This window comes from Neopelma chrysocephalum, unplaced genomic scaffold (assembly GCF_003984885.1).
Source record: "Neopelma chrysocephalum unplaced genomic scaffold, ASM398488v2 Primary Assembly neopelma1_97102, whole genome shotgun sequence".
Classification (NCBI taxonomy): Eukaryota; Metazoa; Chordata; class Aves; order Passeriformes; family Pipridae; genus Neopelma; species Neopelma chrysocephalum.
Genome location: NW_020925744.1, coordinates 2,497,726 through 2,524,064, shown reverse-complemented (window position 1 = coordinate 2,524,064; position 26,339 = coordinate 2,497,726). Strand labels below are relative to the sequence as shown.

General features: G+C 44.0%; 1 protein-coding gene and 1 long non-coding RNA gene across 2 annotated transcripts; one reads left to right on the top strand and one right to left on the bottom strand.

The window, feature by feature from the left end:
• Window positions 1-96: 96 nt before the first annotated feature.
• Window positions 97-7,077, top strand: OTP (orthopedia homeobox). Its single transcript, XM_027671589.1, has 3 exons — window positions 97-264; window positions 1,182-1,591; window positions 5,283-7,077. The coding sequence occupies exons 1-3, from the start codon at window positions 228-230 to the stop codon at window positions 5,811-5,813; spliced, it is 978 nt and encodes a 325-aa protein (XP_027527390.1). The 5' UTR covers window positions 97-227; the 3' UTR covers window positions 5,814-7,077.
• Window positions 3,647-6,001, bottom strand: LOC113961315. Its single transcript, XR_003532266.1, has 2 exons — window positions 5,906-6,001; window positions 3,647-4,030 (listed from the first exon to the last, which is right to left on the bottom strand). It is a non-coding gene; the product is annotated as an uncharacterized LOC113961315 (long non-coding RNA).
• Window positions 7,078-26,339: the final 19,262 nt, after the last annotated feature.

Here is a 26,339-nt window from a genome sequence, read left to right as displayed (position 1 = left end):
GCTCACGGGTTCGTTGAAGTGTTAAGCACCTCCCCGTCTCTCTAAAGGACATTATAATGCAAGAGACCCCCTTTTTAACCACACACCGAATTTTCTTTCATTTAGACGATATATATATATATATATATATATATATATATATATATAAAATACCTTATATCTATTTTAAATAACTTAAGGCCGCTAAAATTTGGGGGGGAACAGCCTTCGCCCTGGAGCGGTGCGCGATGCTGTCTCACGCCGACCTCCTGGACGCCCGTCTCGGTGAGTTTCCCCCGGCACCCGCCCCGCCCCGCGGCGGCTGCACCGGCGGCAGCGAGTGGGGAGGAAGCCGGGGCAGGAAATTGACAATTTGTTCCTTATTTTACCTTAATGCGATCTAAATGGGCTAATTCCTTTAAAAGTAATTGTACTGTATTAAAGTTTAATTTGATTTAACATAAAAAAGAAGAGGGAGTGAGACCTACGGAGTATGTAGATCTACAGCGAGTTGTGGATCATTTAATTTTTTTCTCCCCTATTTATATACATATACCTACACATTATTATGATGATTATTATTATTATTATTTTAGGACAGATGAGCTCGATAGTGTTTACGGAGTTCTAGGTGGCCTCTTCCTGCTCGCATGTTCGCTTTTCTCCCTCCTTCTTTTCCTTTTTTTAAAAAAGAGAAATATCTGTATTTGTCTATTTACGGTTATTCCTGAGTTTGTTTAGAGGAAAGGAGGGAGAAGAGGGGAAAGATCGGCTAGATCCCCTCGCATCTGTCGGAGAGGTAATGCTCCCGGCAGCAGGGCGGTTCGAACCTTTTTTCTTTCTCTCCGTCTCCTTCTCTTACCAGCTCCGCTGGAAAACCCAAGTTGAACCCGGTAAAACTTGCCCCCCCCCCCCTTCCCTTCCCCTGATCTCGCATGGAGAGGCCGGACAGGGAGCTAGTTATTTTAGCAGGAGAGGAGCTGCTCGGTGTAAAGTTTTCCCTCCTCCGCCCGGGTTGCGCTGGGCCGGGGTCTCTGTGCGTCGCAGGGCCGAGTAGGGTTGAGGGTCTGGCGGGCGGCTGGGGGACTGCGGGGCGGAGGCGGTGGCTGGATGCCTCTCGCCAGCTCAGTGCGTTGGAAAGTGGCTCTGATGGATCCCTGCCTGGCAGCAGGGGAGTGACTGCCGCTCCTTTGCTTCCGCAGGGATGAAAGATGCGGCTGAGCTGCTGGGACATCGGGAGGCGGTGAAGTGTCGGCTGGGCGTAGGGGGCTCGGATCCGGGGGGACACCCGGGAGACATGCCTCCCAACTCGGACACGGTGGAAGGGACCACCCTGCTGCCGGGGGACGACATCACCACGGTGGGATCCAACCCCAGCTCCCTAACCGTCAGCGCCAAAGACGCCGACAAGCAGCAAGGCCAGCAGGGCGGCCAGAACCCCAGCCAGGCCGGGCAGCAGCAGGGGCAGCAGAAGCAGAAGCGGCACCGCACCCGCTTCACGCCGGCACAGCTCAACGAGCTGGAGAGGAGCTTCGCCAAGACTCACTACCCGGACATCTTCATGCGGGAGGAGCTGGCCCTGCGCATCGGCCTCACCGAATCCCGGGTGCAGGTATGAAAAGCCTCCCCCGCGCACCGGCCCCTCCGCAGGCACACTGACGGCGGCACAGCCGGCCGGTGGCGAGTCCAGTCACGACAGGGAGGGGGGGTGGGTGCCCCAAACCTCAGCCCGATGGCGGGGAAAGTAATCCAGTCCTGAAAGCAACAGTTTGGCCAGGAAGCCTTGAAACCAGACATCCCTGGCCTCTTTTTCCGCAAAACTGTCGCCTTGGGGTGTCCCCTTGTCCTGTATCCTCCCCACCAACAGCGCGGTGGTCCCAAGAGGGGCACGGGCTGAGCTCCACGGCCCGACCGCGGCAGAAAAAAGTCCGGGGAGGCACAGCCTTAGAGGTGCGAATCTCAGCCCTCGCAATAACCCGGCGCTAAGAGTCGAGTCGAACCGCGGGGGAGTGACCGCTGTTCCACCATGGAGTCTGGCGGTGGCCGCGGTGCCGCTGTCCAGGGTACTGCCGGCGGCACTGCCGCGGCACCGCCGGGAAGAGGCGTCCGCTAGACGCCGTGAGGGCCAGAGTGGAAGGCGCGGCTCATGAAAAGGCACTTACGTAAAAGGCAGTTGTATTTGAACTCGGAGTTTCCCCATCCTGGCTTTTAAAAAGCCTGAGGACGGCGGGGGTAGCGAGTGTCTTCAACATCTAGGGTGTACTTTGTTTTCTAAAGTATACATATCTACACAGGTACATAGACACACACACATATATATATATCCGCACACAGGACCTGAGGAAACTATTTAGGCAAATAAATGTGAACAAAATTAGGAAAAGGGGCAGAGGGATCAAAGCGCTACACTGCTCAGATGTGGCTTTTGTGTTCACAAGGTTATTTTGGTGACTTTCTAGGCAAGTCCATTCCCAAGAACGAAAGCCTGCACAGTAGAAGTACTTGTGGGATGCAAATCCCAGCTCAACACAGCCGGGACTGCCGCCGCTCTTTACTGCAGTCTCTGTTCAAAATCTCTCTCGGCAAGCCTAGGCTCCTCCGCTAAATAAAGACACGTCAAGAGAAATCCCTAAATGAACGTTTTAATGAACAAAACCAGATTCCACTCTTGAATGTGACAGAAAAAGTACGTCTGCTTTTAAAAAGTAAAACAATTTGACTCTGTCTTCACAGAACTATAATTAGTTTAAATTAAGAAAGAAATTAGATTCACAAATAAAATATAATTGGACAACTGACTCTATGAAAAAAAGAAAACGAGGTCTATTAAACTTTATTGGGTTTCTCAAAGGTTAATGATACCAATTTCAATATTAGGAGTGTGGTAAATGAAGTAAAATATAAAATGGAAACAGTTATTTTCTAACAGCACATCAAAGAAATTCGTAGGAAGAAAGACAAAGTGTTTTAATGGCCTTGGCATAATCTTAAACCAATGCTAATAGCTCGAGACTGCTGATAAAAACAGTTTAATAGAGTGGCAATTTAAATATTTTTTACAATAATGTTCTGTAGTTTAATCAGATCAACATAACCTTCTTAATTAACACTTCAAAATGATTAACATTATGTAATCTAAGGAAAAAATTATTTAATGTATTTACTTCACAACCCAATGTATCACTGCTCCTTGACCAAATTTAAATTAAATAGTAATTGGTTTATGTTCTTACAAGAGTACTTTACAGTTTTCTTTATAGTTAACAGATTGCCTACATATTCCTTCCAGGACGTGGGCTCCACACCGATTAAGGGATGCTCCAAATACTTAATTTATATCTGCTGTATATATTTTTAAGGGGTTTAGATGCTAGGATAAATCACCAGTTTCTTCATTTTAGATCTGTATTTAATGTATATGATACATTTAAATAATTATTAAAGTGGCTGATGCTTAAACGGGAGTCCAATTCCACATCTGACATTGCTCTGCTTTTCAGGCTGCTGTAATAAAACCATTCTTTTTATAGCATGCCATTATTAGAAACCAATTTCAGAATTATTTATAACCTAGAATGGCTTATTAAGCAGCAATGCGAGAATCATGCAAATTACGCGATCAAATGCAATATAATAAGCATAATCATTAGTCTCTAGCACGGATTAATTAACTTTCAATATTTTATTTACATAAAAACCAAATCAGTGAAATAACTTCTGCACAGTCAGGCTTGCCTTCCAATATTTTATATGAACAAAAATAATGTGCTGTAATTCCATTGACCGTGTCCCCCACAATGGTCCCGTCACCTGCCACATCTTAATAGGGGACAAGCTGAGAGTATTTTCTAGTTTTCTAATGGAATGAGAAATTGCATTTTCTTCCTCTCCCAGCACTATTAAAGTGTAATGAATTCGGCCCAGAGTTCACGGCTGGCTGATCGAAATGAACCTGAGATCTGAGCTTTAATACAGCTCTCCAGATTTCCTACCAAATCTTCACATTAATCATCCGCTGGATTCCAATGAGATCTTCATAAAGCTTCTGCTCCTAAAAAAAAAAAAAAAAAAAGAGAGAGAAAAAGAAAAACGAAAATAATATTGTCTCTCCTCTCTTTTGCTTTCTCTTTTTCACCCATTTATAGCTGGGGAATTAAATGGGCTATATATTTTAAAATACATTTACAGTATGTCTATATTAATGTAACAGCAGACATCATCAAGGTAGATTTTTAGATTCCAAACTCCATTAGATTCTCACTGTTGTATTAATAATTTTCAGGGGCTAGTTGCATTTTAAAAGGAGTCCAAAGTTGCCAAACGCTCATGGTTAATATATTTCTAGAGTTGTCATGTGTGCATTTTCAAAATCTCCCTCAGGTTTTCCCTGCATTTTAATCTGTCATGCACCAGTTTTCAACTGGAAACATTCACATTTTAAAAGCATATGCAGCATAGCTATGAGCTTAGGCGATCAGACCCGATGGAGGTTCTTTACACCACCAGCAAACCATGAAACATAAAAAGATTTTGTAGCCGCAATTTAACTATTAACCCTAAAACATAATTGAACGCGATTTTTAGATTAGTCATATAATATTTAGCTCCCTCACGGCTGCTCATTCCCGCTAATGGGCATCTGCCTTTCTCAGTCTGGGGACGGAGCCTGAGACTGGGGAATCCGGCAGGTCGGGGCACTGCGTTCCTTTGATTTCAGGTGGACGCGGTTTCTCCCGGCTCATGACTGTCTCAGTTGCTTTCGGCTGCGGTGAGACGAGACTCATCAAGTCAGCCCTGACACGGTGCCACCACGGGCATCCGATCACCTGAACCACCGCTGTTTTTGTTGTTTTGCATTTGGTTTTCTTACGTTTTGTTTTTTCAAACCCAAATGCGGACAGTTTGGCGCGGGGGTTTCCTGCCCCGGGGCCCCGGCGTCACCGGGCGAGAGAGCTGGCCCCGATGGCGGCTCGGGAGCGCGTCCACGCCAGGGCCGGAGCCGTCGGCCGGTGGTTTTTTTTTTAATTTGTTTTTCGGGGAGGGGCTAGGCTCCTCTCCTGGACCCTTCCGCCGGGGGAGGGAGGCCGCAGGCGGCTCAGTGCCGGGAGGGACACATCGCTTAGTTTCGCTATAACAAGTGCCACCGGTTTCTTTAAACCCGTGACGGGGACACGTCTGGGGCTGCGGGTGTGAGGAGCGCCAGCGGCCGGGGGGGCGGCGAGTCTCGGGAGGGCGGCGGGAGCCGGGACGGGGGTCCCGCGGGGACTGGTCTAACGGAGCGTGTCGCTGCCCGCCGTCCGCAGGTCTGGTTCCAGAACCGCCGGGCCAAGTGGAAGAAGCGCAAGAAGACCACGAACGTGTTCCGCGCCCCAGGCACGCTGCTGCCCACGCCGGGGCTACCGCAGTTCCCCTCAGCGGCCGCCGCCGCCGCCGCCGCCATGGGCGACAGCCTGTGCTCCTTCCACGCCAACGACACGCGCTGGGCCGCCGCCGCCATGCCCGGCGTGTCGCAGCTGCCGCTGCCGCCGGCGCTGGGACGGCAGCAAGCCATGGCGCAATCCCTGTCCCAGTGCAGCCTGGCGGCCGGGCCGCCGCCCAACTCCATGGGGCTCTCCAACAGCCTAGCGGGCTCCAACGGCGCCGGGCTGCAATCCCACCTCTACCAGCCCGCCTTCCCCGGAATGGTGCCCGCCTCCCTGCCCGGCCCCAGCAACGTGACGGGCTCGCCCCAGCTCTGCAGCTCCCCGGACAGCAGCGACGTGTGGCGGGGAACCAGCATCGCCTCCCTCCGCCGCAAAGCACTAGAGCACACAGTCTCCATGAGTTTCACTTAATGGCCGGCGCCTCGCCCCGCGCCGCCCCCGCCGCCACCTCGCCCCGCGCCCCCGCCTCGCCCCGCGCCCCCGCCTTCTCCCACCCGACTTACCAGGGAGTCGACTCAGGATCTGAAATCAGACGCCAACAGACTGGTTTGTGGGCCGAGAAACATCCCCCGACCCTCCCCACACCCCCTCCGCCCTCGCGCACCCCTGTGCCCCGCGGTCCGCCTCGCCGGGCGGCGGGAGCACTCGCGGCCGCCCCGAGCCCGGCCCTGCCTCCCTTCGTCGCCAAGACCCGACTCTCCCGCCAGGCGCTCGACCGGCTTTGGCTTTGCAAAGAAATGCATTTTTGGTTCTGTTTTCATAATTTTTATGGTTTATTTAGGTGCGGCGACCTGCTGCCGGCCCCCTCTGCTGCGAGGGCGCCGTCGGGGGGCGGCCGCGCGGGTTCGCGAAACGGCACGGAGACCCCAGAGAGAATCAAATCCGTTTTGATTAAGCATTGATGAGCGAGAGCGAATGAGATGGGGAAAAAGAAAAAAAAAAATTAAAAGCTTCTTTTTGTAAAACACAAAGGGGATAAAAGGGAAAAAAAATAAGCGCGCAAGGGCGCTTCCCTTTTTCGGATCTTTGATTTCGTGACAGTTGAGTTGCCGATCCTCCCTACCTTTATTTACGCATTTATTTACGTTCCTGCTGCTATTGTCCCTCCGCAGCGCCGGCGGAGGCGCCGCCGCGCCCCCTGCCCTGCCTGGCACGGCTCGGCCCGGCCCGGCTCGGCCCCGCGGCCCGCCCGCCTGCATGTGCCGGTCACCCCGCCGCAGGGCAGGGCCGCTGGAGGAATGAACAAACGATGTGAAATAGGATGTTTTGTGTAGATAAAGCATTCTTGTTACATACTGGTCGATTCGTGATATGTTTTAACTTATTGTCTGTGCTTATTTATTGAATTTTGGGTTACTTAATAAATGTTTGAGCTAATATAAAACATATTACTTGACTTTTCCGGACACGTTTATATCAAGTTAATGTGAATGGATAAATAAAATCATTTTCAGTATGTGATATGAAGAATTATAGATTTTGATGTGGCGTGTGAGATATGAGAGGTGTCTTCAACTGCAGGCAAAAAAAAAAAAAAAGACAGGACTTCCTTCTGTGGTATTCACTGAGTCCTTTGTCACAAGTTTGGGGATAGTTTGCTTGCTTATCTTTGCATTGATGCCTTTCACTTGTCACAATTTTAATACTTCATTATTAATAAACTTTTGTTAATCTTTCTGTGTGATTGGCCTTTAAACTGAGAGTAATAAGAAGTTCTGTGCTGAAGAACGGCAGGGGCGAGGGGCGCGGGGGAGCAGGACAGCGGGAGGTGGGGCAGGCGGGCAGCAGAGGGGTGCTTCGTTTTTTCCGCATGTGAAACGGAGGCACGGTTGCTGGCGAAACAAACCCCGCGGAAGAGAAAACTCTCGGTTTACTCCCAGGCAGACTTTGACATGGCAGCAAAAACAAGTGCAGGACATCGGCAAGCATGTACAGCTAGGTTTGGGCTTCTTTTTTTCTTCTTCCCCCCTAGCCCTTGCCTTTTATGCAATGCACTGAGATCTCTTCTCCTTGTACATCAATTACACACCTCTTAATTACACACCTGAGAGTGCCTGGCTCCATAGGCATCCGCAGAAGGGTCCTTGCCTGCTCCAAAGTGCATATTACGTATGCATATTTAATTTAAAAAAGAAATAAAAGCAGAATAAATTATTGGTGATCCAGACCATGAGTGAGTCCTCTGGGGGTCACCTGAGAATGCAGCTCCTGCACCCTTCTGCAGGAGCCAGCCCCTGCAGGTGCTGAAACAACCCAGGATGCTCAACCTGAGATAGTCCAGGCTAGGCAAGATAGGTCCCATAACACAGTCTACACCATAGTAGCACCTGGGATAAGAAGTCACCATGTCTTCTCTCTCCTTGCAGCCCTCCCTGTATGCCCCAGCCCGGCCTTGGGCAGAGCAGCTGCCCCTCTGTACCCAGGCTTAGCTCTGAGTTTGAAGTCTGTAAGCAGTTTAGATCAGCCATCAAAGCTGTGGTCACACAGAGTGCCTATGGGGCAGGGCTGGTCAGATTTCCTCCAGCCTCCCTATCCCAGCTGTGACCCTGCATGGACCAGTGGGAATGGCAGCCCAGCTGGGATGTCCCTTGGTCTTCCCAGTTCCACAGCAGTCTCTTCCCTGTGCTGTGGCCTGCCAGGAGGGCAAACAGGTCTCCACTTCCACGCAGAAGAGTGCAAATCTCATTCTACTTCTTCCAAATGTATGGAAGGTTGTTTACAAGCATGCAATTTTTACAGCTGCTTTATGTTACTATAAACAAGACAGCTTTATGATATAGGAATGTCATAAAGTGTGGTATGGAAGATCTTTAAAAAATATGTGCTTTTTAAAAAAAATATGTGGAGAAAAACGCTTGCTCTGGCTGGGGGCAGGGGATTGAGGCACAACCTGAACATTGCAGTGCTTTGGCAGGGGCCTTACAAATGTCCTTTGGCTTAATGCTCACTTCTAAAACATCTGCCATTTCCTCCATATTCTAATGCAACTGTAGTCCTGCTTGTGAGCAAAGCTTTTCTATCCTACCCAACTTTGATACAAATTTGATTTGTTTCCATAGCAATAGTTCTTTGTGTTCCGAGTCCTGGAGATTTTTGAAATTATATGTACCCTTAACACCTGCTGAAGCTTTACAACATAAAACACCTAAGCTGATGCTCTTATGTATATAACATAGGTGAAAGGAAGGGGACCACAGGTTTCACTCACATATGTTACAGTTTGGATGTGAATTATTTTATTATAAAATCTCACTCGTGCTGATGTTAAAAGATAAAAATTAAACAGCACTGAGCAGTTCTATCTAACACCATGAACAGCTTTGCTTCATTCACGTAAAGTGATCAAAATAAATGAGTGAGTTCCATATAAATTGAGAGGGAACAGTTATGCTGAATAACAATTAGCCTATTACTGACTAAGTAGCTAACACCAAGCACTGGGGCTGTTACAAGCCAGGCTTATTTGCTTGTGTTAAGGTGCATTTTCTCCTTAAGCAGTTCCACCCAGTGTGTAAGTAGACTGAGATTTATGTTCTTACGTATGGATTAATTTCCACACCAGCGCATATTCGTGTAACTATACTTCTCTCTAAAAACAACATCACCCTTAATGTCTAAGGAATATACATAAAGATAATGTCACTGAACCTTTCATTTGCTCTCTTGATGAAATGTTTTGACACACTCTCTTCCCTTCCCTTCCTCTGCTTAAATCCCCATGGAAGGCAGAATCTGCTCTTACCCACTGCTGGAGATTGCAATCACTGAGCAATTACTAATATGGGGAGAAAGTTTGTGCAAGGCAAGGGATCAGGTAACACTGCAGAATGGATTATATTATTGTACTAGCAGTAATGAACCCTGCTCTTAGAAATGAAAATGTGGTTTAATTTGTGTTGTGGTCTTTAAATTTTCATTTTTCAGAATAAAAATCTCTGCACATGAAAATGTATCTTGCAGTAATGGAGGTGTGGCAGTTAACCTGTCAGTTGAAAGTATGTAACCTTCCTTCTCTCCTTTTCATGACAAAGGTAATCTCATCTGAGGGCATTTATGTGAAGAAATAACAGCATGGCATGGTGAAACCACTGGCTCATTAATCCTGGCATCTACTTCCTGCAGGGCTTCTTGATTAGTTAGATTCATTTATTGGGTATTTCAGGGTTTTTGATTTCTCGCCACTGGTTAGGTTCACTGAGTTCAGACTAAATTGAGCCAGAAGCAATGTTTATTAGTAATTTTGTAATACAGACTACTCTAATAATTCCGTACAAATATCTCATCTGAAATGTATCCATTCGCCCTAATGCAGTTTGCAGCTGTGTTGAGAGAGAACTGAGAGAACACCAGTGATTTGGCATGTATTTTCTAAATTATTAACATGAGAGCTAACATTAATTTCCAACACTGGAATTGAGATCCCTTGTATTTTAAAACAAGCTTTGGCACTGAGATGACCACCTCTTGCCTGCCATGAAAGCTGAGATCAGGGTGGTTGGTCTGGGAAGCAAGGCCTTTCAGCACAGAGGTGAAAGGAGAACAAAAGAATCTTAGTTTTTCCATCATGTGTGCTACAAAATTCAAATGCTGGAAAAGGGAAAGGGAGAGGAATCCTTAGAAATTAGCAACCTGTAATGTTACAAATCTATCTCAACTGTTTGATAGCCATAGATAGATGGGCAAAAATGATAAAGAAGCAAAGGCCCTGATCCTGCAGCCTTTAAAAGCCATGCTGACCTGGCAGTGAGTTCAGCAGACGCATGTGTGAAGATTTGCAAGACTGGTGGCCGAAATTGCTCTGCTACTCAGCTTTTTCACACTCTGGAGACTCTATTTTCTTAAAGAAATAAGAGGACCGCACATAAACCACATTCAAACGTCCAGCCACAGCTCATGCCATAACAGCTCATCCAGCCATGGATGAGCAGAGAGCTGACAGCCTAGGCTTAACTCAGAGAAGCAGACATAGGACCCACAAGCTTCTTATAAACGTCATGGACCAATCATCACCCATGCAGTGATGCAACTGGGATAGAAAAACAGAGGCGGTGGTAGAGGGAGAGAGTAAGGACAGCACAGTTTTAATTTTTCACCTCATCACAAGAAGAATAGCAGCAAGAGCCAACGAGGGTGGTCTTACCTGGGATGTGGGAGGGGATGTTCTTTAGTTAACTGCCACCCTTTTATTTTAGTGTTTGAGAGGCTGCATTAATAGTCATGTAAGGCCCTCTGTGAGGTTTACTTCTACTCCTCAAAGAAAAAATGGCAGGAGGGTGTCTCCCTTCTCATGCTCCTCACAGCCAGGGCTCATGCACAGATGAGTTCGTCTTTGTCTTCCACCTGGATGTCGTACAACGGTATGGGTGGGAGGTCACCTCTCTTATTTGCCAATAAATTGTGCCTGCTTCAGCTTCTTCTGTGACTGTCTTTGAGACTCGAGTGCTGCTTCACCTTTACATTGAATCATTCATCAATGCTAATGCTCAAATACATTTTTCAGAGCTGAAATTATGCTTTTAGAAGCTTTGAAATCTGCCAGAGGATAATCCCTCCCCAGGAGGAAGGAATCCAGAGGCTTTTGTGCAGAATTTGCCTTTGGACATCATATAACCATTCCTTCAAAGGTTGAGAGGGAAAATGCAGAATATGCTTAATACACTGTCTGTGAGGGTGATGTTCTCTCCTGACCCCCATAGACAGTTTGTGCCTTGGAGTATGAAGTTTGATTAGCCTTTTCTCACAGCACTGGAAGCATCATGGTAGGGATCCAAAAAGTACTTTGGGAAAAAACAAACTATAGACTTTCTTTCACTGACCTCCTGCTACAGTGAATTTCATAAGCTGACAATGCACTCTGTAAGGACACATTTATTTTTTACTGGTTTCAATTTATTGCCCTTTAATATAATTTAAGTGGCAGCTGTGATTTCCTGTGGCTCCTTTACAAGCTTTTAAGGTTTATTTTTTTTTTGCTAACTTTTTAAAGAGCATTTCAGGATGGCTTCCACCAACCTCCCCTGGTTTTGGTGTCTAATAATTAAGAGGAAGCACCAGTCCCTGTTTCAAGACATAAACATTACTTTGTAATGAAATTCCTATGTACTGGAAGGCTGTGATTTTGAGCTTCCTGCCCTATACCAAAGTCAGGCAAAACTTGATTTGGCTGTAACAAAAAGACTCCCCATATCATTGAATCTGTAGGATTTGGTTGTGCCGTAGTCACAGTTCATGTGAGTTGTGATACACTGGGAGAGCAGAAGACACTGGGAGAAGCCATAAAGTGCTCTAGCTCTTTGCCACAGCTACAGCCATTTAATGGTGCTCTTCAGTGTCCCCTGGGCCCTAAAGACCAGGATGCACTGCAATCAGGAGTCCCTGTGAAAGAACAGGCTCTCATTTCAGCAATGTCTCCCAGCATACAGGCTTGTGTGGCTTGGAAGATATCCATTGAATTCAGATTTATAAACAAAACCAAGGGTAAAAAGATATTTCGGCTGCTACACGGCTACAAAATGTCACTAGAAATTAACCAGCTTTGCTCTTTCAACTGGAGAACAAAATGAGAAGTCCACAGAAGGTCAGACATATAAAAATGCATTGAAATGAAAAGGGAAGAATATTAAATTACTAAATAAAAAACTACACTTGGTGCATTTTGTGGCTCTAATCTTTGTGTCTATTTTAAGCAGTAATTAACACCCACAACTGTATTCATTGTCAACTTGTATTCTTATCTTCAGGTCTTGGTAGCAAATGAATGACTCATGCTTTATTCCCATCTCATCTTTAAACTCATCTTGATCCTTATATTTTACCTCTAGGTTCAGAATGACTTTATGAGTAAAGCAGTTTAGGACCCTCTATGTGAAAGATTATCTTTCTGCCTACTCCTGCTTTCACTGAGGCCTCAAAGATTTTGACACATCACATGCTCTTCTGACTACCTGTGTGAATCACACTGAGTGAAAAAGGATTTGGAGCACCATTCCTGGCTACGCCTTTTGTTCTCACCTCCATGGGTCTGTCATCAGGGGTGCCACTTGACTGATGAACCTCGATGAAATGACTTTGATATACCTAGGTTACATCTAAGTCTTCTCACTTCCAAACTGGCAGAAAAAATTCAAGCCATCTGGCACTTGACTCATCAGCAAAATGTTTAGTGGCAAAAGCCTTCCTCCTTCTACTTACTCAGGGCAGTTTTAATTGGTCCTGCCTTGTATTATTGTCTGCACAGCAGCAGAAAATCCCAAAGATGTCATGTTTGCCTCAATACATTCTCTAGAAGCTCCTAGGGAAGCAGCTTGACTGGCAAAGGCAGTCAAAGTCCCACTTGCATTCTTGCTGAGCCATGATGGCCAATGTAGCTGCAGGTGGGGCCAGGCCATTTCTTCCACAGTTTTGGGAGACTAACGTTGTCTGGGAGTATTGTCATGGGATGCCTTTGTTTACTTCTGAGTCTGCCCTGCTATGCACAAGAAAACAACACATGAAATTTTCTCTCCATTTGCATTCCTGTGGAGGAATATCCATAGTGCATCATGTAATATAGACTTACAAAGTGCTGCATTTAAGCCCAGACAGCTGATATATTGCTCTTTGACTTTTCTGCTTTACAGCATTATCCTAGAGAACAAGTGTCTCTCACTTACCATGCTTTATCAAGGATTATAGCAGCACTCCTGCACTTGCAAGAGGTGAGTTTGCCTTTGTGCACATTCACAGTTCATTTGAGTGCCTGCATCAGTGTTGTTGGGGCTGAATTTTAAGGTAGTGGTTGCTGAAACTCTTCAAGCCTTATGCTGGAGTTGTTGGTGCCCAGGCTCTCTGAATATCAGATTGTCAGGTTATTACATGGGTCATTGGACCCTGGAGGCATGTAGAAAATCCTCAGATACTCTTTAAAGTTTACTTTTATGGGCTGAATTCAAACTGCAGTTTATAATCAGTTGGGTAGAGGTCAACAGACACAAGAGATGGGCAACAGCTTTCACAGTGGGGTGAGGAGACCCCATTCCTCTCAATATTGCCTAATTGGGACACCAGGCTGCAGCAGCTTTGCTGGTACCATTTAGGTATCATAGCATGTTCAGATGTCCTAAATTTCACCAGTGTCCCTGCACTCACTCAGCGTGTATTCTGAGGACTCTAAAGAGTGACAAGAATAAGCCAACGGGAAATACGAAACACCAGGTTTATGTTGAATTTAGGTTGTCTGTAGACAGCTGAGTGTGACTCAGACACTGCTGCAGGACTTTGTCTTGCCTACTGGGCTCCAGTGTCAGGGCTTGGAGTCCAAAATGCAATCCCTGACATGATTCACTGGCCTGGATTTGTTTTTGGTGAGTAATAATATCAATTCCAGAATCTTGCTACGGTTTATTTACTGGTCATATTAGCATGTGAGCTGATTCGCATTGCCACAGAAAAACATTGCTTGCATATGAATTTTATTATGCTATCTACTGCTTCTGATACCTCACAGATTTTTTTTTCTATTTTTTCCCTCCTAATCTATTTTTTTTAGGCCAACAACCCTGCTTCAATGCCAGCATCTGCCTTTCTAATAATGTAACTATTTACTGCATCATTGTGCACTACTCTCATTTCATGTTACCACACTCTCCACAACAATATTTGAAAATTGTCAAAACCCTCAGTGAGAAATTTCTACCAGAGGGAAAATGAGAAACACAAATGGTGCAGCCTGGTTATCATGAAAAGGCACGGAGACTGTCGTCACGCTGTGCCTCTCCAGTGTGACCTCCTTCTGGACTCAGTCTGAAACACAGACTGCTTGTGCTAGAGAAGCAGATGCTTGGTTTATTTTGCCAAGTGTGCTTTCACTATAAATGCTCTGAGTCCCTCTGGACAACTCTGCACTGTTTCCATCAACATTCTTTGTGTCCTTCAGTCAACAGAGTTGACTACTTTCTCCAGTAATAAATGCCTGTGCAGCAATCAGTGAATTATTATTAAAAGAGGAATTGCTTGTATTGAGTTATATCTCTGGGACTGAGTGAGCCTAACTTAGGCTAAGTGACATTAACTGAAGCAAATATGCTGGGTAAAGGAGAAGTAAAAATAACTGAGTGAGTACGTTGAATGGGTTGCTTGTTATCATCAGCCATCAAATGTTTTCCTGAGCTCAGTCCCCAAGCAACTCTACCAATGGCTGCTCACAGTCCTTGTCATTGTGGTCCTCAGGAACAAAGAGATGCTCTCCCATCGTGTGACTTCTGCAGATTGTGGCAGTCCAGGACGTGCTACAGTCATCATACTCAGGGTAGGGAATAGAAGGAGCTTTAGGAGGAATGGTACGTTTAGGCAATCAAGTGTTTGGGGCAGGGTGTTTGGGGCAGGGCAGACTCAAGAGTTTGTCTCTAGTATGTTGTGCTCTATTTTCATACTGGTTTTCAACTGCCATCCCACATGCCCCGGAACTCCACCAAAGTTACCCTGAATCAAGTGGTGACTGCTGAGCTGCTCAGCTGCCCCGGCACAGAGGGACGTGCCTGGCACCTCCACAACTCCCTGCCTCCCCCAGTGGCAGCATGTATTTCAATCTCCATGTAATGGATTGATGTAATGGATGCACTGGGTGTTAGCCCAGTTCATTCACACTGCAGAGGTCATAAACACTCTACTTCAGGTGTTACACCAGAGTCCTTGACTGCACAGGCTGGGATTAACAAGCTGTTGCAGAAGGTGCTCCCACAGAAGGATGCAGCTCAACCACTGCCAGGCTGGCTGACACTTGCTAGTGTCTGCTTCTTTGGTTAACTTGTTTGTAGAAATGTGTAACCTGCTTTTCATTAGGTAATGTGCTAGTAGTACATAGATCATCTCTTCTGCAACTGGTGGAACAAGTAGTCTCCAACTCAAGAGATCCAGAGGTTTGCTTTGTAAGCAAACAGTGTAAGACTGGCCCAGACAGAATGTTCCTCAGCTGTCCCACAAGCTTCTGAGTAGAACAAGGTCCTTTATTTCTGGAACCAGCATGGAAGGGAATGAGTGATATCTGCAATTTTTTAAAGAAAGATATATTTGTAGTAGTATACATTTAGAGTCCCTCTTCTCAATAAAGAAGCCAAATACGAAACGGTACTTGTAGGCTTATAAGGCACAGAACTTCAGGATGTCTGCATGTCTTGGTCAATGTAATAAACATGATACTGTATCAAGCTTTATTAAGAAAATAATTTTTTATTTATTTGTAAAAGTGGTTTGAAAACCCACCTGTGAAGTTATGTATTATCCCATATATGACATGGCCATATAGAGGACTTTTACTAATGGTGGTAAGAAAAATGTATACTACTAAAATAGCACTCACACACAAACCCAAACAGAAACACACATTGAGTTCCTCATAATTGTCAGTCAAATCAATTACTGGAATGTCTTCAGAATAAGCTGGTTTTATTTTCCAAGTTTTATTTAGCTAATCCAATGAGGCTATGAAATATCCCCAAGTATTAAGGATGTGAAGTCAAAAAACTTTTTTTCAGCTCAGCTGTGCTGAATGGCAATTACACATTCTGTACAATCATACAACTTCTTTAATCAAATGAGGTAATATGAAATTGGCTACATTTTCCTCAATACTTTCAACTTCAGTGAAAAATACAATAATTAAACTCTCGGTACAATGACTTTCAAACCTCACAGCCCCCTCTCTTCCTCTCTTTCTGGATAATAAATCCTTATGAAAGCTGCCACCACAACTGAGACAGGTTGTGAAATTGTTTAATAATGTTGACTCAAGCAGTGACATCATTTGGAGACTTTTGGTTTTTTTGCAACATCTTTAAAGACAACTGCAAGCTGCTTGGATGTGACAGAGCAGATACAGGCCCCAGCAGCAGGATGGAAGGTGCTTGCTGCAAGGGGGGCTCTATATCCCCCATGGAGACTGAGGTGACTCAACTTTAGGGGGAGGAAACCCCAGTGTTGTCCTCTTTGTCTGTCCCTGATGGCCTGTCTTACAGACCCTTCTTTGAAACACTTCCCTTGGGAGAGGGACAGACAAGTTAATGCCTCATATTTTGGAGGCCAGGAAGGGTGCCCAAGCAAATTTAGTCAGCCCAAGCAAAACATTTTAATGTGCCTGGAGAATAAAAACACCCAGTTGGAAAGCAAACCCCACAGAGTCAATTGATTTCCCCATTCTGAGAAGATACTGCCACATCAGGTCCTGGCTACTTTCTGAACCCATGTGGAGTTGGCAGTCAGATTCCAGGAACATTTGTTTTATAGAACTGATCCTTTCACCAGGAAGATCCAAACCTATTTTAAGAAGGGGATAAAGAACAAGGCTGTGAGGTTCCTTCCCACTGTCACTCTTTTTCATCTGCACATAACGTTTGCTTAACTCTGGTGAAAATTATCAAGGTATACAATTGGCTGTATATTGTGGAAAAAATGACTTTTGTTGTTCTTTGTGTGGGAGGTGTTGTCAGTCGGAGGACGCTGGCTTCACTGTGAGAACCACACCACATTTCAAAAGGCAGTTCAATTCCCACAAAGTACTGTAAAATGATAACAAACTTTCCAAATATGTTGTGGTTTTAAAAGTATGTATCTAATAAATTTGAACATTGTCTGTTTGAACGGATGTGAAATGTCTGTCTCTCAAAAGCTAGGCTGTAATTCTAAGGGTGCCACGGAAAGAAGAAAAAAAATTACTAGCTCTAGTAACAGATGTGAAATTACATTAGATAAATATAATCATTAGTTTCAGTCTCACCCTGGTTAATTTGTTTGTGGAAATGTGCAACCCATTATTCATTAGGTAATTTTTCACACATTGATTAGAAAGCCATGTCGAATTGTGACCCAGCACATTGGGGTTTGCCTATCTCACAGTGAACTGTATCGCTTACAATAGTGGAAATGGGGGACAAAATGTTTATCTCAGGCTGATTTTGTGCCAATAAGTAAAGTAAATCAATAGCCAGTGAAGTGTGAACGACATTTCTCTGCTGTATAATATGGTTTTGGGGGCAATTTGACATGCTACAAGGGGAAACAAGGGTCTTGAACAGAAAGATAATAAAAGCAAATCATGCTGGTAACTGTTACCAAAGTCCTGTGTTTTTCTCTACATGGGCAGCTTTAAGATGAGAAAAATAATGCACATAACAGTCTAAAAACACTGAGACACTCCCCAGTTCTGTAAACATTGGGGATCAAGTCCAGATGTGGTTGAGAGAGGCTCAGGTCTCTGGGACAGATGCTGACTTTGTGTTTAGCTGGGCCCCTTGGCTGTGCTGGCAGCACTGTCACTTTCCCAATAGCACTTGCCTCCAATGGCATCTTTCTTCTGGTAGTTTCCTTTCTAGGGGCTTAAATTCTGAAGCTATAAATGGTTTTCATCAAATCACAGACGCAGTATTCCCACATCCCCATGAGACCACTGCAGCATAGAGGCAGCTTATTTTAAGTGGCATTTGCTGGTGGTGTAAACCAGTGGAACCTCATCAGCTTTGTTGTGTTACGCCCATTTGCACCAGCAAAGAAGCTGACCCTTCATTACTGTTATTCAGCTTTGAGATTTTGCCTTTGTGAATTTCAGATAAGTTAAAAAAGGGAGGAAGAGAGAATCACACATTTGTGGTTGGTGCTATCAGGTCTGTCTTTTACATCCCTGCACAGTTTATTCTTTCCAAAAGACAGTTTGGGCAACATAGGTACATGATCAGTGATTTTACACAAGCATCCATTGTGGCGTATCTTGTTTCATCCACACTGATTCTTGAGTCAGCCAAAAGTTAATTGGAATAAACCAATTTTTTTTGTGTTGGCATTTCTGTTGCATCACCTGCAATGCCTTGCACAGACCATCACAACATTTGCAGCAGTCCAAGGTAAAATACAATAATAAACTGAGGAAAAGCATTGTAACATATCCAGCCAGTTCCAGCCAGGAACCTTTCCCACCTCTGTGCCCATGCCTCTTGGTAGCTCTCAGCTTCCTCATGTGGAGACCCAAGCACTCATAACTGTTCTGTAAGCGGGGACAGTGTGAAGACTGGCAGGATACATCACCTATCTCCCAGTTCTAAAGGCTGGTTAGTAGAGCTGAGACTCTACCAGCCATTAAACTGAATTTTGGCCAGTGCAAGCAGCAAGGGAGAAGTTGTTCCCATGTACACCAAAAAGGATTTTGTGTTTTCTAGTTCCTCCCTTCTCCATCACCCCAGGTTTGGGGGTGGAAAGCCCAGAGCCTGGGTCAAGCTGACAGACAAACTGCTGCAGCAATGAGATCTGTTTGCCCAGATGCTAAGTAGTTTTAGAGAAGGCAAGGTGTTTAAACAGTAGGTTGCAGGAGGGAGACAGGTTACTCTAGAGAAACACTTGGAGTAGAGAAGCAGTTAACCCTATTTCCCTGAGGGTGTTGAAAGTTATCTACAAGTGGCGTGGCCCCTCTGAGGATGGTTGCACAACCATCTGCCTGGCACAAAGAAGGCAACACAAAGGAGTTCGTGTCTATCCAGGAATCAAAATCCTGCAATCAAATTCCACACTATGTCTGCTGAAATTAGAAAGGTCCGGCTTCCGATGTATTTTAAAATAAAATTAAATAATTGATGTAATTACAAAAATCTATGCATCTTGAATTCAAAATTGGCTGCATTTAGGATTTTCACAGAAATAAAATTAAATTGTCTGAAACAATTGCTACCTGAAAGTCTGAAAAATAATAGAACAGCACCTCTATTAAACTCATAGGAATATCTTCTACTACCAAAGGGGCAAGAGCAATATGTATTTGTCATTTTGTAAGGTGCTTCTGCCCATTTTAAGCCTCAGAGGTTTTCTTTAAAATACAGATAAAAATAACTGGCATTTTTCCACATAATGCAAACTGCATTAAGGCAATTAACATTTAATTAACAGCAGGTTTTCCTCAGCAGGTCAGATTGCTAAGGGCTCACTGTTGTTGCCATAGAAAGTGGAAGGCTGGGCTGTTTGGTTTCCAGAAAACGAGTAGCTGTATTTGAGCCCTGACAGTCTGAAATCATCCTGGGTACTCTATAATGCTCTGAAGGACAAGGAAAGGAGGAGGCGATAGTGGAGGAGGTGTTGGTGGTGGCTGCTGGTGTCACAGAGACCATCTCAGGCTGTTGGAGAATGTCATCTGCCTTAGAAATCAGTGTGCTGTTGTTAGGGCACTTTTTTAATTGAGCTGACTGTAGAGCTTTAAAACTCCTTTAAGCACTTAGTAAGCTAATTTAACTGTTTTCATCTGATATGCTTTTTAATTGTGTCAGCAGAGCAGTGCAATTATTTCTCACACTTAGGCTCTTTTGTTTTTTGTTGCTTCTCTCCTCTTCTTTCCAGATTCCTCACTCTTTCCCTTGGTAGCAATTTGGGGCTTGTTATGAATATTATCTGGGAATACACAGATGTACAAATTTCATTAAGAAGTCACATTGTTGCTCTGAATTGAAAACTGTTATCAAGATGATGTAAGTCATACTTGTAAGGGGATCTTTAAAGAGGATAGAAATACTGAAATGAAGATAAGAAGATAAACATAGTGCGTCTGTAATGACACAAACTAATGTCTCCTGGGGAAAATGAGAAAAAAAATCTAAACCAAACAATTTCAAAAAGAACTTGGAAGAGTGTGGGGGCTCCCAAAAGTTGGTGGAATTTGTCTTTTCTCCTCAGCAGATGTAAGACAAGCCTCTAAATCATAACATCAGTGAAATGCAATAGCATCAACAACCAACTGTCATTTTCAAAAGTACAGTTGAAGGATTCATGATGGGGAAGGAAATTATCCTGGTCTGCTCCTAGGCTTTGGTAATTGCAGGCAGAGCTGTTCCTACGGTCTAAGACAGTCTGAGAGATAAAGATTCAGATTTAAATACACCCATAAATGGTTTTGGTCATGGTTTTATTCCTCACTCCTTTCTAGATGAGAGCAATAGAGCAGATTGCCTTCTTGTGGTAACAGATTTTAACCATCAAAAGTAATCCATCTATCCTGGTGAATTCAACAAGCCCCATACCTGCATATATTTGATAGAGAGACTGAAGAAGAAAACTGCAGTGCAGTGACAGACCTCAGGGAAAATGTGACCTCAGGAATAATATATACATATATTTCTACGTATATGCCATATGTATGATGCATATGGTGTATATATATATTCCCAGCAAAGGGATGACCATTTAAAAATTCGATAACTGCTGTGTTGATTCTATTCCTCAGATTATGGGCAAAAAGACACAAAATGCATGAAGAAACTAGTCTGCTGATGGCACAGGCATGAGCAGCAGCTCGGCCTTCTGTGGGTACCATGTCCTGCTGTCCCACTATGGCTCCTCAATGGTGTTAGATAACACGATGGGAATACTGGCCCAGGAAGCCCAAGGTACATGCCTTGGATAAACCCAGGTGAGAAACCCATAAATAGAAAGAAGGTAGTGCTCTCTGCCTTCCCATGTTGATTACAGGAGCTGCAATAAGGAACTAAACCTAGAGTATGTGGATCCTTTTGGACTGCTCCTCCTTGGGAGACTGTGGGGAGCAATGCAGTGCTGTGGGCTCCAGAGGTGCTGCTGAGAGTCAGGGCTGAGACATCACTGCATTCCCAGAAGCTCTTCAGCTCCTCTCCCTCCACCTGGCAGGTTCTTTTTGGTGGAAAATACTTCAGAAAAGAAAAGGAGGACCAAAGTAATTTAACACTATATTTGTGTTCAGAAAAAGCATGGGTTTGCATAGCTTGGACTTAGGGCAGTGAAGGGTAGTGGTTTTCTCTGGATGCCAGCACGATTGCCTGTGAGGACAGCTCTCTCAAAACAAACCATGCAAGGAGTACAACACAGAGAGGGGGAGACAGCAGGTTTGTTTAGGTTTGTAACTGGTGTTAACAGAAAGAAAGTGGGAACCGGTCTACTTGGGGAAATCAGTGCAGAGTCAGCAGAGGCAGGTGTTTCTGGAGCCATAGCTCCCCAGTGCTCAGTTAGACTATGGACTAGTGCAAGGAAAAGAGCCTTGGAAATCCTGCAGTTTGGACAAAACTACACCAATGGGAACATCCCGTTCGAGGAGAAGCAGGATGGTGATTTCCTGATAGTTAGATTGCCTAGTGCCCTCCCTCCTCCAAGGTCAGAGCAGCACGGTGTCCAGGGCATAGGAGCCTAGGACACTTCCAAAAGATGTGCTTTGCCCGGGGGGTGAGTCACTGCAAAGAGTGCAAACTGCTCCTGGACAGGTTGCGTTGTTGCTGAACTGGCTGTGTAGGGTCCAGCTGTTGTAAATTGGTTGCCATGCCTTGTCTCCCACCTTCCCATTTTTCTTTTGTTTCACCGTTATTATAAAAAATTGGTAGATGGCTAATATTACAAGTCCAGGGCAAAACTACTCATACGTTTAGTGTAAGGACATTTAAATATTTAAAGCAGATGGTTCCCAATGACCTTACATGTCTCCTTTATAAATGTATGTACTGTCTTATAGAACCATCTGCATCCCAATATGCAGCTCATATGTTTCCAAGTGTTTCCTCGTTAACCAGCAAAAAACTTCATCTTCCATCTGACGTGAGATAAAGGTTGAAGCTCAGGTACAGTTGTGCAAATCAGCAGTCCAGTTGGGAGCAGCATTTACACCAGGGCAGTGAGGTGTTGGTGCCTTACACTTTGCATTCCAGGTGGATCAACAAGGCTAGAATTTGAAGCATGCTGGCAAGCTTCTTCATATGACCTGAGCCTGGGAATTCCAACAGGAGAACAAATAATTTGCAAAAGCATAGCCACTAGCAATGACAGGGCATACACCTCTCCTGATGCACCTGCATCACCTTGGCAAGGCTATCTGCAAAATGCAAAGCAGAGCAGAGAAATGCATGATTTCCTGTCCCCCTAGATCAGCCTTGCTCCTGGCTCTTTTCTCATACAGAACAGCAGAGCTAAACTAGTAAAAGCAATTTTCCATTCTCTGAGGGACCCAGGGGAAATGAGCTCTGATCTTGTGCTCATCTCACACTCCCTTGATTCCCTCAACTGGCAGCCTTCCTGTGTGAGTCTCCACTGTGTAGAGCTTCTCTATCATTAGAGCAGTATGGGTGCCTCACTCCTTCCAAAGAAAAGTCCTTTAATTTTTAGGACTTGCCCTGTGACTGGCTGTGTGCTACCTGCACTTTTTTTTTTGTAGGAAATAATCTTAAAGAATTGTTCATAAAACATATATAAATGGCAGGTAGATGGAAAGTGGCATGCCTCTAATTTAAATTTCGATGAGAAAAAAATACAGAAATGTATTATATGAGAAATTGCTAAGAGTTGTATGGAATATTGTGTTTTAAGACCTACTGTAGATCTATGTCGGTGCCTGTGAAAGAGAGGATAATTAGTGCCTGTACTCTCAGTCATATCAGACTAAAGGTAATGGGGTGTAAGAAATGGTTCATTAGGCTCTCTCAAGTACTTTTACTGTGTCCATACTATTTATACCAGCAGAAAAAATTCAATGTCTTTAAAATCAAGTCAAAGCATTCGCCTTAGATTCTTCAGTTTAAGAAATAACATTGAGAGATGATCTCTTAAAGTCAAATGGAAAAAAAATGTACATAGAAAACCCTTTAAACCAGTTTTATTAGCATTCCATGTCACTCCAATGCACTCTACACGCCTAGGCAAATCCTTCCTCCTTCATTTGTGCTCCCTTCTATATGTTTAGCATTCATGGGGGAAAATTTGTGGACACAGGAGGCAAGCTAGTGAAAGCATAGCATTTATTTTCAAGAGAAACATGCATATAGAATATAATTTCTGGTCTGAACAAAGGAGTAAACTGTGGAGAAGAATAACAAATGTGAGTAAGGGAATGGAAAGAATGACTGAAAAAAGGTTTAACCACCAAAAACATGTGTAGCTTAACTACACAAAGGGAGGACAGGATGACATGCTGCAAATGTTTGAAGGGTACAGCTATCAAATGAGGGTAGGAAAGTTATTTAGGCTGACAAAAGAGGTATAAGTAGGAGTAATAGGAGGAAGTTAACAAACGAAAAATTTAGGTTAAGAATCAGGAAAAGCTTCCTGACAGCAAAATATATAATACAGCTCTGTAGCAATTTCTCATGGGAAGCAGAGAAGCTCCATCACAGGAAACCCCATGCATTTACAACTAAATTGGAAAAGCATTAGAAAATATAAGGAGAATAAAATATAAGACACTTTTCTGTGCATTGGAGGCTGGGCTGGATAACCAGGGACTGTTCCCCTGCCCTCTGTTTCCATTTTTTTTCTGGTTCTTTGCTAACAACGTGCCATTTGTACTTTCTAGGAAAGTAACTAACACAGCAAGGGTAAATTTGAGAGTCAGTCTATTAGCATAAATTACACTACATATCCACAAGGTAATAAGGGCATAGCAAAGACACTTTGTACTAATACTGAGTGCAATTCTGAGTGCACTTTGAACATACCTCAGTTTTTGATTTGCAGTCTTGGGCATCTCCATTTTGAGAATTTGGCCCTAGATAAGTGCTTGGATCGGTGCCTTTGCAGTTTCTGGCAAGAATTTAATGAGCTGTGTTTGAGACCATGCGGTCCACATGTGGGAGTGAGACACTTCACTAAGGCACAGACAATGCTCTTGAATGGGGAGAGACAGTGCTTGGCATCTCTTGGTGGCAGGTGCTTCCTGAGGCTTTTGGGTCAGTGGCTGGTTTTGCAGAGGGCTATGGAAATGCAAGCCCAGAAGCTTGAGGTTGCAGTGGCAGGCAAACATTTCACAGGAGTACAAAGTGTGAGCAGGACTGCAGGATGCTACAGTGGCCTGAACTTGTGTCCCTTTGCTTTTGGGCACCAGAAAGGCATTGCATAAATCATTCCGATTCCCTTAGGTTAATAAGTTTTTCAATTGACCTGTCTAGGGCACAGATTGGCCCAGTGGCCATATTGTATAAGGACAGGTAGGACACTCAACTCTTTATCATACAGACAATGAACACCCACACCCAGAGAGAATACACAATTACGGCATCCTGATTAATCTGATATCACAGGACAGACATACAAGGGGGAGTAGGCATATCCTGAAAGAACTAAAGAGTAATTTCCTACCTATGCAAAATATATACCATGTACATTCAAGTGCCAATGTAAACTTGGGCTGTTACCACCTGTTCTAAAATTGCCCTATGAAAAATCTTCTAACTGCAAAATATTATTGGGAAGTTTAGTTATACTAGCATCATAAATTATATTTTCCCATATTTTAGAAGCTGTGGTGCCTTGGTCTTAGAAGACTATGATTTTTCCCTGAGACAGAAGAAATACTCTGTCTTGGCTGAAAATAGTTTGATCTGAAAATGGAATGGTCTCAGAGATGTTTGTCTTTATGTATACACAAACAAATGGTTGGTAACCCACAATCTCTACCCAGAAAAGTGCTTATGAGTAACTTCGAAATCACAGGGAACAGTTCATGTTTGTCAGATGACCCTGTCCTCCAGAGCTGTGATCACCACAAGCTTGTGTAGGCATTTGTGATGAGGAAGCTCAAAGTTTTCCTGTGTTGCCCTGGTCTTTCACAGAAAGAATTTTTGTATACCCTGAGAATTTAGATTTGTTAAAATCAGCCTCTGTGCTCCTTACAGAAGAAATGCTCAAAAGCCTCCAGGCTTCAATATTTGTTGGATCTCTTCTTTTCCCCTGGACTAGGACTGCAGAACCGCTCCATAACTACTTTGTAAGCCAAATGTTGAGCTTACATCATTCCCTACATTTTCTCCTGGAAGACAGACCAAAAAATGGTTCAAATATTTAATATTAGTTTAGAAAGCAACAATATGTCCTCTACGCAGAATGCAGAATGAAAGCTGCCCTCATGTGTTAGCATGAAAAACATTTAGCAAATGTTTGGTGATGGCTTTATCTCAAAAACATTCTATAAACCGGACTGAATTTTGCTAATTTTATTAAAATTATCTTCCATACTGTGAAAGTATTTAAGGGGATCCACAATGAGCCACAATCCTGCTGTGCCAGGCTTTGTGCAAAGAGAGAGCTGAAAGATGATGTCTGTGTGGAGGAGTTGACATTGTTTATATGTGAGAAAATGGAATTTGCGTTGTGTTTACTGCATGGGGTTGAATACTCTGGGCTAATTCTTGGTGGTACCAGGTTTGGTGAAAGTAAGTCAGGTCCTCAGTAAACTGCAGTAAGCTGCAAAAGCAGGAAAATGCCAATTCAAGTGCTGCACCCCACGTGGAGGCATAGCACATCTCCCTTCCCAGGAAACTGCAAGGAGAACAACTCTTTTGTGATCGTGCACAGCTGCATGTCACAGGTGTCTTTCTCACCCTGCCACAACTCTTTTCAGTAAAGCAAGGTATTTCTGCACAGAAACACCCTTTGTAGTAAACTTTTGGACCATTACACAATTTCACACACGGCACCTTTGAAAATAAATCACTCTCCACATGCTGCTTTGTGGCTTTCTCTACTTACACTTCCCCCCCCCCCCCCAAAATTCAAGGGAATTCCAGAACATTTTGCAATTAGCTAAGGATTATATTTCCTTATTTTTATTAATTTTATGTAAAGTGGGATTTATCAGTGGAGCATTCATTGACACTGACTTCAATTTATTCTGATGAAACTGACTGACATCTGTGTGTGCTGTTCATCAGTCATAATTTAAACCATTCTTAATTGCATTAAATGTAAATTAAGACATTCAATTTCAGCCATTATTTTTCATAAAACACTGTGAACTGAATTTTAGTGGGTCATGAGATCTTACATTCAAAATAAATAGGGTAAATTTGAAACTTACCATTGATGATCATATTTCACCCTTTGTTGGCTGTATTTCTTTTGTAGCTTACTAGATTGGGACAATTAATTTTCTCTCTGAAGGGAACATGAATGGCTAAAGATGATGTAGCTGAGTTTTTTAACAAATGA